Raw genomic sequence first — 13,100 nt, 5'->3', positions numbered from 1 at the left:
TTTCAATTACATTTATTAAGTTCTAAAAATGGAATGAGCAATTTCAGAAGAGTAGCTGATGGGGAAGATTAGATATACAATGAAGTGACAGATGAATGATAGTCACATGATAATAGCTGTAATGGGTACAGTATGTTTCTGCTTTTCGTAGGTTAATCGAACTGGGTTTCTGAGGCTTGAAAAATGCATAGAGGATGTATTTAAGGAGTTACACCTGCTGATCCTGTCTTTTAAGTAGTTGATCCCAGGTAGATTTGAAGTGACTTTATGAATTGAGGCCAAGGCTCTTCATGTCTGTTGTTGACTTTTGTAAAGGTCTACGAGCTAGAAAAATGTTAAAATTTTCTAATCCAGAGACGTAGGTCACAGTCTAACCAATGTAAAGCTAACTGACAGTAGGCTTTCTTTGCTTAAGTATCTTTCTTTTGCATGCTTCCATAGGAACAATTTATGAACTCCCAAGTCAAATGTTGGAAGTCACTTGATAAGTTTTATAAGACCATGAGTGATACCACCATCAATTTCAGCAAAACCGGAGGACTGGTGCTAACGCTGTTCTTAGCACCCATATTGATTTATTTTCTACATATGAGTAGGTGAGATGGTGTTGAAAACTGTGACAGCTGGTAATTAGAGCTCACAACTGAGCTCTGGTAATTAGGACTCGCAACTATCACTGACAGTTCAGCTTTATAGCTAACAGCAACAATAGAGAAATTAAATAAATAAAATGTTTCTGCAGCATAGACAATAGCAGAGGGTGTTAAAATCCTGTAGCCGATTGTTATTTCCCATATGACATTAACAGTTGGAGAGGCTTCACCTTAGACAACGGCAGTAACTGATACCGTATTAAAGTGTGCCACTGCCTTTGATCTTCAGATCTTTGATCTGTATGGGTAAGTCTTTAATACTGTGGTAGATACTGGGATCCGATCAATGTATTTATCTATCTGTGACAGTACTAGAAGATTGGAGAAAATCACACATTGGCTATAAATGATTTGAAGCCACCTCCAAGACTTCCATAGTTGAGGATAATGGGATAAAAGCAGAGGCTGTTTTTCTAGTATGTTACAGCCTAATTATGCTGGAAACACCGTTGTTTGTTGCTTCACCTTACTTAGGCATTCTTGGCTTTTCCAAGGATCCCAGAAACCACATTCACTGTCCTGAGGAGCGCAATAGAGCCTAGCTAGAGTCACTGGCCCCCTGACTTCCTAACGATGAGTAAGAGTTTAAACGAAGACCAATTTCTGAGAATGAATCTTAGCATACGGCAATATGAGCAGGGAGAAATGTTACCTGCATTTTGTCGCCTTGCAAGTAAAATATGCATGGTCTTCCAGCAGAGTGCATTGTTGAAGGGCATGGATTATTTTCAGAATATACTTTCATTTCCATGGTTACTTCAATTGGGATTGCAGTAGAAGCAATTTGAGCAATTTTCCTACATATATAAATAGTTGAAGTTTGAACAGGAGCAGTGCCATGCAAACCTTAACTGTAGTTCTTATTAAATAAGGTAGTTGATGCAGCGATGTTTACTGTTTAAGCTTAGCATGGCTTTTAAAATGGTAAGTGCTAATTAGATGAGATTATAAACATTAATTTTTGCATGTATTTCAATTTGAAATAATCAGCTGAAATATTTTAGGTATGTTTTAGACTTCGTTGCTCTAAATGAAGACCTTGCATTAATCAAGTAAATGATATTTTTGATTTTGTTGACTACTTATAGTGGATTCTATCTCAGTTCTTTTCATTAGTGTAGCACAAGAAGGTATTTGCTGGAGGTGTACTCTCCAGAAAGTAGATAACTAGTGAACAAATCATCTGCTCAAGTGTCTGAAATGTGTTGTGTTTGGAATGTTCAAGTCAATGAGTTCCTATTATTTTTTTTTGGCTGCTGCCAAGTTACCCAGTTCTATTTGCCCCTAAGAGGATTTTTCTGTGCCTTCAAATTTTGACAAACTTGAATAATTTTGTCCTTGGTAATTTTTGTCATTTCATTACTCACCATCACCTCAGCACTGAGTCAGAGGGATCATTAGGATAGCTAATTAGTTCTTGACACACGAAGAAATTAACCTCTAATGTCTATCTTCACTCTTCATTATAACTTGCTTTTATGACAATAGTATCTGACCTTGCCTATGTTTATTTAAATTCTCATTCTTACAAACAAGACTTGAACAAAATCTTTTGAAGATGTTTGTAACGACCTTCCTCCATATAAACCAGAATAACCAGCAAGTTAGTAAACAGTAGTTATTTTAAAATCTATTCTTATTTTTTTCCATTTCTCATTTTCTCTTTTGATCTATGGTGTAGCACCATAGCTATGATTGTTTGGTTAGTCTATACAAGAAACTTGTTACAATATTGCTTCAAAAGGAAAGCTTTTCTAAAATAAGTTAGTGTGTCCTGGTGAAATGGATGTGCTGAGTTGGTGTTGGAGCCACAGGATGCTTGCACTGGAGCACGTGAACTAAGTTCATAGCTTGTTTCTTTGTTTAGTGGTTTATGTTGCTTGCCAGCTTGTAATAGCATTCACGCAATGTTCATGTTCACCTAATTGCATGTTCATCTAATGCAGTTCCAAGCTAGGGATGAATCTGGACTACCCCTAAGTTGCTTTGTCTATATTGTACAATGTTGTTAACTGGCTGCAGTTTTGCACTGATGTAATTCTGTTGCTTCTGGCTTCACAGATAGCTTTGGTATTTCTGTGCAGCTAAGGATAAAACCTTTTCTTGTTGTTGTCAGGATAAGTGCAAGAATCTCAAAAAATTGGTTATTTGGCTTTGGTAACTAATGACCTCTTATTTGTAGCTTTCAGTGTCAATTTTTGTATAATAAATGTAATGATTTCTCTCAAGCTCCTCTGGTTCATCTGGATATGGCCATTACCTTACATTATATGACTTTTTTTTTTTTTATAATAACCATACTGCACACTAAACTTAGGAGGCTTAGATGATTGCTGTAGGCATTGTGAGCTGAAAGAGGAAAAATATATATATATATTTAGCTGGTGCTTGGTTTACTGTATGACCCCAAAGGCTAGTTGTGGCTGCCAGAATTTTTGGTGTGTAACCTGCACTAGGCCTTCTTTCTTGAGGCTGTGCTTAAAGAAATTGGATGGTTGCAGTGGCTGGGTAGCTATGGTGTTTTCTTGGGACCAAGGTCAATATCTGAGCAGTTTGGCTGACAGCTCTAATTCTCTGTAAGAGGAAAAATGCAACTCCTCACCCCATCTGTGCTGCTACTCTGTGTGGTAATTGCAGACCACGAGAAAGTCTGCCTTCTGGTTGCGATTTATGTTCAGGAAAGGTAAAAAGTTTTGTTTTCAAAAGTACTGAGAATAAGGACTGCTGGACTGACACACAGCTCTAACCCTGTCCCTAATAATATGAGCTGTTAAAATGTACTTGTCTCCCCCATGCTTGATTACTTGTTGCTCTAGCTCTGAGTTTTGTCAGTTATATGCTACTTGTAGTGAGAGACTGCTGGAATAGGAAGGGAAGAAAAGGTGTCTTTGACTTAGACTGTTTAGATGCTGGGGAGTTTCAGGCTTTTGGTGTTTTTTGTCATTCCATCAAGAAAATCAGATAAAGAAGAGTACACTTGGTGGTGGATTTAACTGGAAGAGGTATATCCGATAGTTGTAAACTGTGTTGGAAATATCTGTGCTGGGAATGGCTCTCAATGAGATACTACTTTATTGCAACAGAAGAGAGAGGAGATGCAGATTGTGATTGTAAAGGACAAGAAAGCAAATGGATGTAATGGAGGTAGAGTCAGGCAAGACAAGAAATTAAACACAATACATTCTAAACTAGGTTGAGTAAAAAAATAATTGCTATTGTATACAAGAACTATGTCTGAAAAATGCATGGAAAGCGGTAAATATAGAGATGATTGGGTACTGATTTTGAACAATTAAGTAGGCATGAGCTTCCAGTATAATGTGACATAGGCATCAAAACTAAAGTTTGGATTATGTGTTATCTGTAAAGTCTTATTTTTTACCTCAATTTTTTAGTTTTTGTATGTCAAATTGTTTACAGGTATCCAAAGAAGCCCAGATTTCAAGGGAGAAGGCTTATAAATCGGGCTGATATGAATTTCTGTTATTCAGTGCAGAAAACATAATATCTTTGGAAGAAATCACAATTCAGTTGTTTGCTTTTGTAAAGTTCTGTGTACCCAAGCACCATCTGTAATCCTATTGAGTAATCGCCATGAGGTTTTATAGCACATCTAAAAACAATGCTTCATCAACATTGTCTGCCTGCCTCTTTTTGAGGGCATGGAGGGAGAAATCGTGTTATTTTGTGCTTTCCTACTATGGTTCGCATATGTGAAATTACTTTCTCTGATATTTCTAAATAGTCAAAACTTGCTGTGTGATGTGACGATAGTAGCTGAAGACATGGAAATTGCAGCGCATAGAGTTGTGCTAGCCGCCTGCAGTCCCTACTTCCATGCCATGTTTACAGGTACCAAATGTTTCAATATTTACTATGTTTTAATCCAATCCAATTGTATAATGCACAAAATTAAATAACTTTTGCCTTTTAGGATCTCATTTTATTTTTAGTTAAGATAATAGGAACTTTCTATGAATTTATTTGCAATCTGAGGACATAGTGGCAATTAAACCTCTGGTAGCATGGCAAATAATTTTTAAAGCGTCCTTTATTTAAACTAATTTGAGTAACTTAAGTAAGCTGGAAATAGTAGAGTTGTTATACTCTTGAAGACTAATCATTTTACCTGTACAAAAGAAGATTAAAACAACTTTCATGTGAATTCTGAAGTAAATTATGTCCTTTAACAACTACCATTGCTGCGTTCTTCAGTTTATGAGTATTCTAGGCTGTTAGTAGATAAGAAAGCTTTCTGTGGCTTTGGCTGCCTGTAGCTGGAGTGCATGTTTCAGTCCACTTAGGATAATTCTCTGTGACAGATGTACTCTGCATCATTGCCACAACTTTTCCGTGCAGGCTTGATTCTGCCTCTGCTTGCTCCGTGCTGATTGAGTTGTTGCTACAATAGGAATGCCAGAAGGCTTGCTAAGCTAAAATAGAGTTGGATTCATAGTACCCTACAGCTGAATTCCTGTACTGTGGGTTTAATTCCGTGACGGTTATAAATCACATTGAGATCATGTAAAACTTGAAGTCAAAGACAGAATGCTACTAAATGCTTGTTAAAATTAATTTTGAAAGTTTTCTATATTCCTTCTCAAATCTTGTGCTGGTTTGGTCCTTAATGTTGCCTGTTTGAAATTAAAAGAGTTCTCTGCAATGTATTACTTCAGAGCACCAGGTCAAATGGAGTAAAAAAACGTGACTCTTGGCATGCTAGTATGCAAGCAAAATGGAGTTTTAATAACCCTAATTGTATGTAACTGGAAGACTGATATAATTTGAAATACTGTTGTGTCCTGGGGAAACAGCTGATTATTAGCAAGCACTTTACTGAAACTGAATAAGTATAGAGTTCAGGATAGTTTTGATTCTGTACACAAATGTTATGAAACAACCAAAGCTGGGAGAGGAGTCACTACGAGCAGAAAGAAACGCTTTCAAGTTGTGTATAAAACATCACAAAGCTTCCACTTAAGTAGCTGTTCTTCTAATAGTTCTTCAAGTTTTTGTATATAGTTGAGACAGATATTCCAGGTGACTAACACATTCCTTCTTAACTTCACTGATTTCTTTAAATTTAAAATGAAAACAGATTTACAGTTCATCACCCAAGTAATGGAGAAACACAAGCCTCTTAAATTAGTTCTGCATTAAAGATTAATTATTGTCGACTGTCACATTGAAAATATTCTTTACTCATAGTACAGGTTTGTTTCCTGCTTTCCATGGCATACAGCGGCCTGGTTAAGACATTTCTGCTTGTTTCTGAGTGCATTTCTGCTGCCAGCACAGCAGTGTCCATGGCCTCTCTCCAAGCGGAATCACTGAAATCATGGTTTCTTCCCTTACTTCACTCCCTCTTGAAGTTTTGCTTGTTTTATGTTTTCAGACGTAGGTCTTCATTGACCCCCTGTGGAGTGGGAGGTGGGAATGCTCACTTGAGGAAAGGGTAGGGACGTTCTAACCCACGCATCTGGGGCAGTGTTTGTATAGTTGGTGAACCACATCAGTGGGAGTTTAAATAGAGTTCATGTGTGGCTTCAGAACTTATCCACAGATTTTATACTATCGTTACATGCTGTTCTCAGCAAGGACCAAGTGTCTTGTCAGTATATTTCAGCTGTTCTTCATAAAAATAATCCTGATAATTATCTCTGTGAATTCTGTGATTCACGCTTCTCAGGTATTCTGATCCAGTAACCTGGAAGTTCAAATAAGTACATTTGATCCCTTAACCAGCTACAGGGTTACTTGTTCTTGACTAGGAATTAGAAGTTTATATTTAGGCACATATTTGCAGGTTACTTCCATCTTTCTCTGAGTCATTAGGTACTCATGGCTGTTCAGCGTAGGGTTTAGCATTAACTGTGCTCAAAACCTCTGACTTATTTTTTCCCTGTTTGCACTTCTAATAGAACTAACCCAATTAAATATCCAGAAGAAAAAGTTACTGCCTTTTAAAGTTACAAAATTTAGTAAGTTAGTAACACTCATCTTGTAAGTAAGGGCAAATGGGGAAGAAAAATTAACCATCCAGGTGTATGTTATCAGGAATAGTTATTTGTGAATTCTTCAGTGAAATTCTTCAGAAATATTTATCGTGATCCTGAATCAAATATGCCTAAATGATTAGAGGAAAGAATTATGAAACATCAGTGAAGGGGCACTTCAGTGGGTGACCTGAGTTTATTTTCCGTTTTTGCCACAGCCTATGTGTAGAGAGAATTATCTATTCTTAGGCGCTTACCTGCTCTTTTTGTTTGTGTTCTCCAAATGTACAATTGTTGTTTTTTTAACTAAAACAAACAAACAAAACCAAAACAAAACCCCACACCTTCCTTACATTACTGTTGTGAGCTAACCATATTAGATTTTAGTTAGCCTTTAGTAACTTGAGCTCCCCAATTGCTCTGCTGCTCCTGTTTGGGAGGTTGGAGCAGCCCAGCACTGTCCTTTCCATGTCACTAACAACTCTGTGAGGGTATTATGGAGCAGCTGTCTGTGACACGAGTGCTTCAGAAGGCTGAATTCTAGACTGAGAATGCCTAGGAAGTGAGTTGATGGTTTTCTGCATATGGTCTGTCAAACCAAGTCTGGATCATGAGGACTCATTCTCAGCATCGTAGTAAGACTGCATCTCCTTTTAGCATGCAAAGTAGAAGCCTCCTTTTTTCTTGTAGGTACTGGGTAGTATTGTTAAACTGAGAAGATGCCTATCCATCGTTTCAGAAACCTTTACACAAAATCTGAAAACAAAACCAATGTGCTTGCAGAATATCCAACTCTGCTCTCCCACACACATGATTTTCCCAAGGGACCACCTCCACAGCAGCTTGCATAACAAATAACTTGCTGCATGCATGCTCTGAAGATCAATAGACTTAATCTTTGTCAAAGAAGTTTAAACTTGGAACCCAGGGTCCTGCAAAGAACACGCTACTATCGTCTTTCACAGGTGTAGGGAAATGTTTCAGAAGAGGGGGGTGGAAGAAGTCTATAGGAGCTGGATTTTGCTCTTTTTCTTGTGGTTCATTATCAGGGCTTTGCAGAATGCTAGAAACTGGTGCTGACATTAAATAGTAGTACATTGCTGTAGGTGGTCTTCTGCACTGCCTACCAACTTTAGTTGGTTTAAAATAAATTCCTTAGCCTTGAGCTCAAAAAACATCATGAATAACAGTAACAGATTTCTTAGTGATACTCTGGGTAAAGTGCACTGCCTGTCATCCATCCTAGAGGACATAGGGTAAGAAACAGTGAAAACGTGTGTACTTCCTCAAGAAGTATCAGCAGTGATAAGCATCTTATGGTTCTTTTCCCCACTGTCTGCTCTGTGGTTGTGTAGGTTAAATCACTCATCAATTCCCTTTTATCTAGATGTTATGGGGAAAAAAATAAAAACTTATCCAATGTAGAAGAACAAATGGATATATCCAGAGTTAGGGATATACTTTTCCAAAGTGAGAGTTTATGTATATCTATCAACGTCACCAGCGTAGTTCATATTTCACTTCTCAGTGCAATTTGGTGCAATAAAGGGTTAAAGGTCTGAGATGCCCAGATGTGTGGTTGGTACCCACAGAGAAGGTATAGTCCTTTCTTCAAAATGTATCCTTAGGCAATTACTTTGGATGCAAACAAAATGTTGCATTTTGAGAAACATCATATTTTAGAAGGTGGAAGCTATTCGCAGGACTTTCTATGAAGATCAGCAATGGCATACAGCCAGCATGTCAGCCTCCACAAAACAAGATCTAACAAGTTTTCCCTTGCTTTCCATTTTATCTTAGTTTGAGTTTTAATTCTTAAATCAGATCTATAGCAGAAGGAATAAGTAGGCAACCCAAGTACGTATGTTAATTTTTCTGTGGGGATAGAATTTTTCTTTTTTAAGTAAAATGACCCCAGACTGCATTTGGTATGCTCCTTCAATTAAGAAGTTAATAAAGCAAGTGTATATAATAGATTGCTTTGCCAGCAAAATTTTTTTGTATGTGTTTGAATCGAAGGGTCTCACTTAGGTTTGAAAACAACATTTTACTGATATTGTATACTGGTAAAAATAGGTTAGCAGTAGTAAAAGCCTTAACCCAGGTAGCATTCACGTGATGGTAACAGCAGACTTCGTTTCTCTTTGGAGAGAGGAAGGGAGGGAAAATTGAATTCTTAAAGTTGCTTTATTGTTACAACTGATGATACACAAGCATTTCTGTTGTAGGCAGGAGTAATTACTATTAAGCTATTAAATTTGACCTGTGTTTCTACCTAATTTGTTTGACTACCAAACTGTATTTGTAGGTGAGATGAGTGAAAGCCGAGCAAAGAGAGTTCGAATAAAGGAAGTTGATGGTTGGACCCTCAGGATGCTTATTGATTATATTTACACTGCTGAAATCCAAGTTACAGAAGAAAACGTGCAGGTAAGAGTGAGTATATTTTCTACAACCACAGAGGTGTAATCCACAGAATCATTTAGTTTGCCAGTGTGGTTCAACTCTGAGGGAAATCTCTTCTGCAAACCAGAAGTTTTTCAGACCCTGTGCCTATAAAGTCGTACTGTTTAAATTCTGGTTCACGTTGAAAGACCGTTGAAATAAATGAAGTCTGTTGACTTTAATGGGCTTAACAACCAAACCTCATGTAATACAATAATATAGATGGTCTACTCAGCCTAAAAATTAATGCTGTCAGCCACCTCTGTACCAGCCTCTCTCTGATACTTTAGTGTGATTTACATAAACAGAGGTAGATTTGTTCTTAAATGTAAAACATGTAGTCCAATTAGTGTTCCGTTTGTCAGATTTTTTTTTTTGGCTAGCCTTCAGAATAAATTATTCTTTCCTGCTCAATCCTATACCTTGCCAATGGCCTGTCATGCAGGAATTTTTAGCTTGTTCTGATTATTTTTTTAAATCAACCAATATCTAGCATGAAGGCTTTTGCCCATCCCACACAAGTAGAGCTAATCAGTTTTTCTATTCAGCTGTGCCAAAAGCTAAAACTTCAATTAGAATTGAACAAACATAAGCTTAGAAAAACAGAGCTTATGTTTTCTAACCACAGATCCTGAAGACAAGGTAGATTTTACTTCCACTACCTTCTGAGATTCAGCTTAGATTTTTTGGTAAGTTTAAAAGTAGTTACATAACAGGTGACATACTTAATTTTTGTGTTTTTCTTGTTGCTTCTATGCCCGTGTTTCTGCTTCTGTTCAATGCTAGCAGTCATTTTGTTGCTCTTGCAGGGCATGAATAATGTTGCTATATTTGGCATTGAAAACTTCTGTTGTGATTGTGCATTCTGAAATTACTGTTTTTTAGTGGGCATTAGGCTGAAATAAATAGCTTCTTGGCTGCCGAAGCAGATGGAGTCACTGCTAGTTATACCTGTGCTTGACTGAAGACATAGAAATGGGATTTCATACTACTAACTCAAAATATCCTACTACTAAGCCTTCTAAGTATTCGATCATACCATAAGGTTAACTTGTTACCTTCTTAAAGAACTGTTTACTTTTGATCTGATGATGGCTATATGTAGTGAAAAATCTTTCTGAAATTATGCTGTGTCTTGCCCATCCAGTGTTTGTACAAACCTATTTTACCCTGAGCGAGATCCAAAGGTGTCAGAGGTTGCTGAGTAGATCTTCTGGGCTTGATCTTGCTGGCTTTTTATCCTTAAAGCAGAATATTCTGTCTTGCTGGCACATCTTAATGGCCGTAATCTGGTACTTCTGGTGTGTAACATCACACTGCATTTCAGAGGCAGCCTACTGTGTTCTGGCTGTAGGTATTGCTTAGGAGGAGGCAGTTTAACCTGATACTGTCAATGATAGCTCTTCTTTGTTCATGGGGAATAAAAGCCAGCATTCTCTTTCTTTCTCATACAAGACCCATTCAAGACCAGAAACCTCCTGGTTTAAAACTCGTAAGTCTGATATGGCTTTTATTTTCATAGCTCCAGATTATCTGCTCCTTGAAGATAAATAATGATTTTGAGGTTGGTAAAATAAATAATATGGTGCGGTGAGGGATATAACAAGTTTGTGGTTACTTAAGTACTGGGAAGACAGTCAAGCTTTTAAGTGAATTTGGATTTATGGCAATATAGTTGCGTTTTAATGTTGGTATCAAATATACTTGTAATATTGTAATGAATGTAAAACTTTCCTTCCTGTGTCACCTTCATCATCTTTGTTTTATTAGTGCTAGCATGTACTGTTTATTTGCATTATGGCAGGAACAAACACAATGGCAAAACACCAATACACTGAAGCAAGTCTTTTTCCTCAAGTTTGAAAGTCAAGGTGGGAAAACTGTGAATTTCTGAAAACTTTGAATCCTAGCACAGACTCGCAGGCTTCACTTGAAGTTGTATTCTCTCCATAAACATGTTACATGCTTTAGTGCTCAATTTTGTTTCTAAATGTATTGCTTGAAGGTATTGGTTCAGAATTTATTTTGTTGAAAATATAGTTCCATGATGCCATGCCTCACTTTGTATTTTTGCTAATGTGCTTGACTGGGGCTTCAGCTTAGAGGTAGAAGCTTATGATTCTCATTCTGATATCCTTCATGGGATTTCAAATGTGTTACTCTGCCTTTTCGGGTTACACGTAGTAAGAATTAGTGTTGAATTCATTTCTAATAGGTGATGTTTGAAAAGGGTGTGAACACTTCACATTTAAGTGATGCAGAATTGCTAAGCAGAATTTGGCACTAAAACAGTTACACTGTGTATTTATGAATATTTAGTGGTAGCCAATCTCACTGGTCTTTGTCAACAGCCGAGTAATGAGAAGCTTCTTTCATTAATACCTTACTTGATTTAGACATGAACAGGAGAGTTGTCCCTTAACGCTTCTTTCGAAGTTCGAAGTAAGAACCCTTCTTTTTGTTCCCCACTGTTTTGTTCTCACTTGTATGTTTTTGAGCAAGAAGGACCTAGAAAAGTCAGGTGTAATCATTGACTGAGGAGAAAAATGTATTCACTTACTGCATCAAACTGGAGGAGGCCCTCAGCACTGGTTATTATTTCCGACATAAGTTAAATGTAGAAGAAAACAGTTGTTCTTTTCTGCAGTTCTTAGTTCAGTGTCAATCAGTTTTCCCCACACCCCCAATAGTTAGACAGCTGGTATATGAAAAAGATGTATGTTCTCCATTTTATTCCAGGATTTGTCCTTCATTTAAAGTTACTTATTTTATCGTTCCTCAGTAATGGCACTCACTTAGCATAATGCTATACCAGTGTTTCTGTCATTTTTACTTATTATGTCACATTTTCTTACATACTCAACTCTGTTCTCCTTTTTTTCCCAGAAATGGCATTAACTGTCAGACCTGATGCTGTAGCACATACTCATGTTTTAAGAAGGGATCATAAAACTTAATGTTTTCAGAAGGCAAATCTACTTTCTTGCACATGAAATTTTTTCAATTCCCATATAGGTACTAACTACATGCAGTGCACAACGTGGGGGAGTTAGTTACTATAAGAAGCTCATGCATGAGTAACTCTCCCACACTATGCATTTCAGCATGTCTTTAGTCAGCCTTACACCTAGGGTAAGCCGAGCACAAATATATCAGGGCAGGAACATAAGAAGAAATTCCTGCATATTACATCTTCCTGAATAATATATATTGCCAATACATGAACACACAGTATAGATGTATGTTTCCTTTATAACTCTCAACTGCTTGTGCACAGATTGCCATCTGAAGCATAAGGCATGCGTCCCTTCATATTGTGTCCTAGGGCATGGTGATGAGAATTTCCAGCATACTTCACTTGAGGTGCTCTAAGGACAGTACTACTTTTACCGTGCCTAATCTTTACTGGGTACTGACTGAAAGGCAAAAATAAAATTTTGTGCAGTGTGTTACATTCCTTGTTTGTTCGTCTGAACATTAGGATAACTCAGGGTCAAAATACTGAGAATAAATTTTTATATTTAGAAGTGATCTGTTTGTGATGCATCACCTACAGTTTTATGTGGGTTGGACATGCAAAAATGATCTCTGTTTCAGGACTAACCATTTCTTCTAAAACTACTGTATTACCAGAATATCCAAATGGCCCACAAAATTGTGTTTTTCCTTAAGCCTGTTTTTTTTTGATGGTTTTGGATTCCCTCCTTCAGTACCCTTTCCACTAAGGGACAGATACACCAGTTTTTTGGATTTTAATTCAAAAGGGGGCTCAGGATTGTAGAATGGCTTGGGTTGGAAGGGACCTTGAAGCCCATCCAGTTCCAATCCCCAGCTATGGGCAGGGACCCCTCCCACCAGACCAGGCTGCACAAAGCCCCATCCAGCCTAGCCTTGAGCACCTCCAGGGATGGCGCATCCACAGCTTCTCTGGGCAATGTAATCACAATGGGATTACCAGTTCAACAAATTATGGCACATCAGTTACACAACAGCAGCTGTTTGTGGT

General features: G+C 37.5%; 1 protein-coding gene across 2 annotated transcripts in view; it reads left to right on the top strand.

Moving 5' to 3' along the window:
- KLHL2 (kelch like family member 2) overlaps nucleotides 1–13,100 on the top strand; it is a 56,330-nt gene that overhangs the window by 2,470 nt on the left and 40,760 nt on the right. Inside the window, exons 3-4 of one of the 2 annotated variants that reach the window (XM_084286772.1) lie at nucleotides 4,399–4,505; nucleotides 8,958–9,079. In XM_084286772.1, coding sequence (XP_084142898.1) covers nucleotides 4,399–4,505; nucleotides 8,958–9,079 — 229 coding nt within the window. Of the gene's footprint in view, nucleotides 1–4,312; nucleotides 4,506–8,957; nucleotides 9,080–13,100 lie in introns of both variants that reach the window. The other variant, XM_084286771.1, reaches the window with a different exon arrangement.

Source organism: Netta rufina (genome assembly GCF_964035555.1).
Source record: "Netta rufina genome assembly, chromosome: 4".
In the NCBI taxonomy this organism is placed as follows: Eukaryota; Metazoa; Chordata; class Aves; order Anseriformes; family Anatidae; genus Netta; species Netta rufina.
The sequence above is the reverse complement of the archived record's forward strand: the minus strand, read 5'-3'. Positions and strand labels throughout refer to the sequence as shown.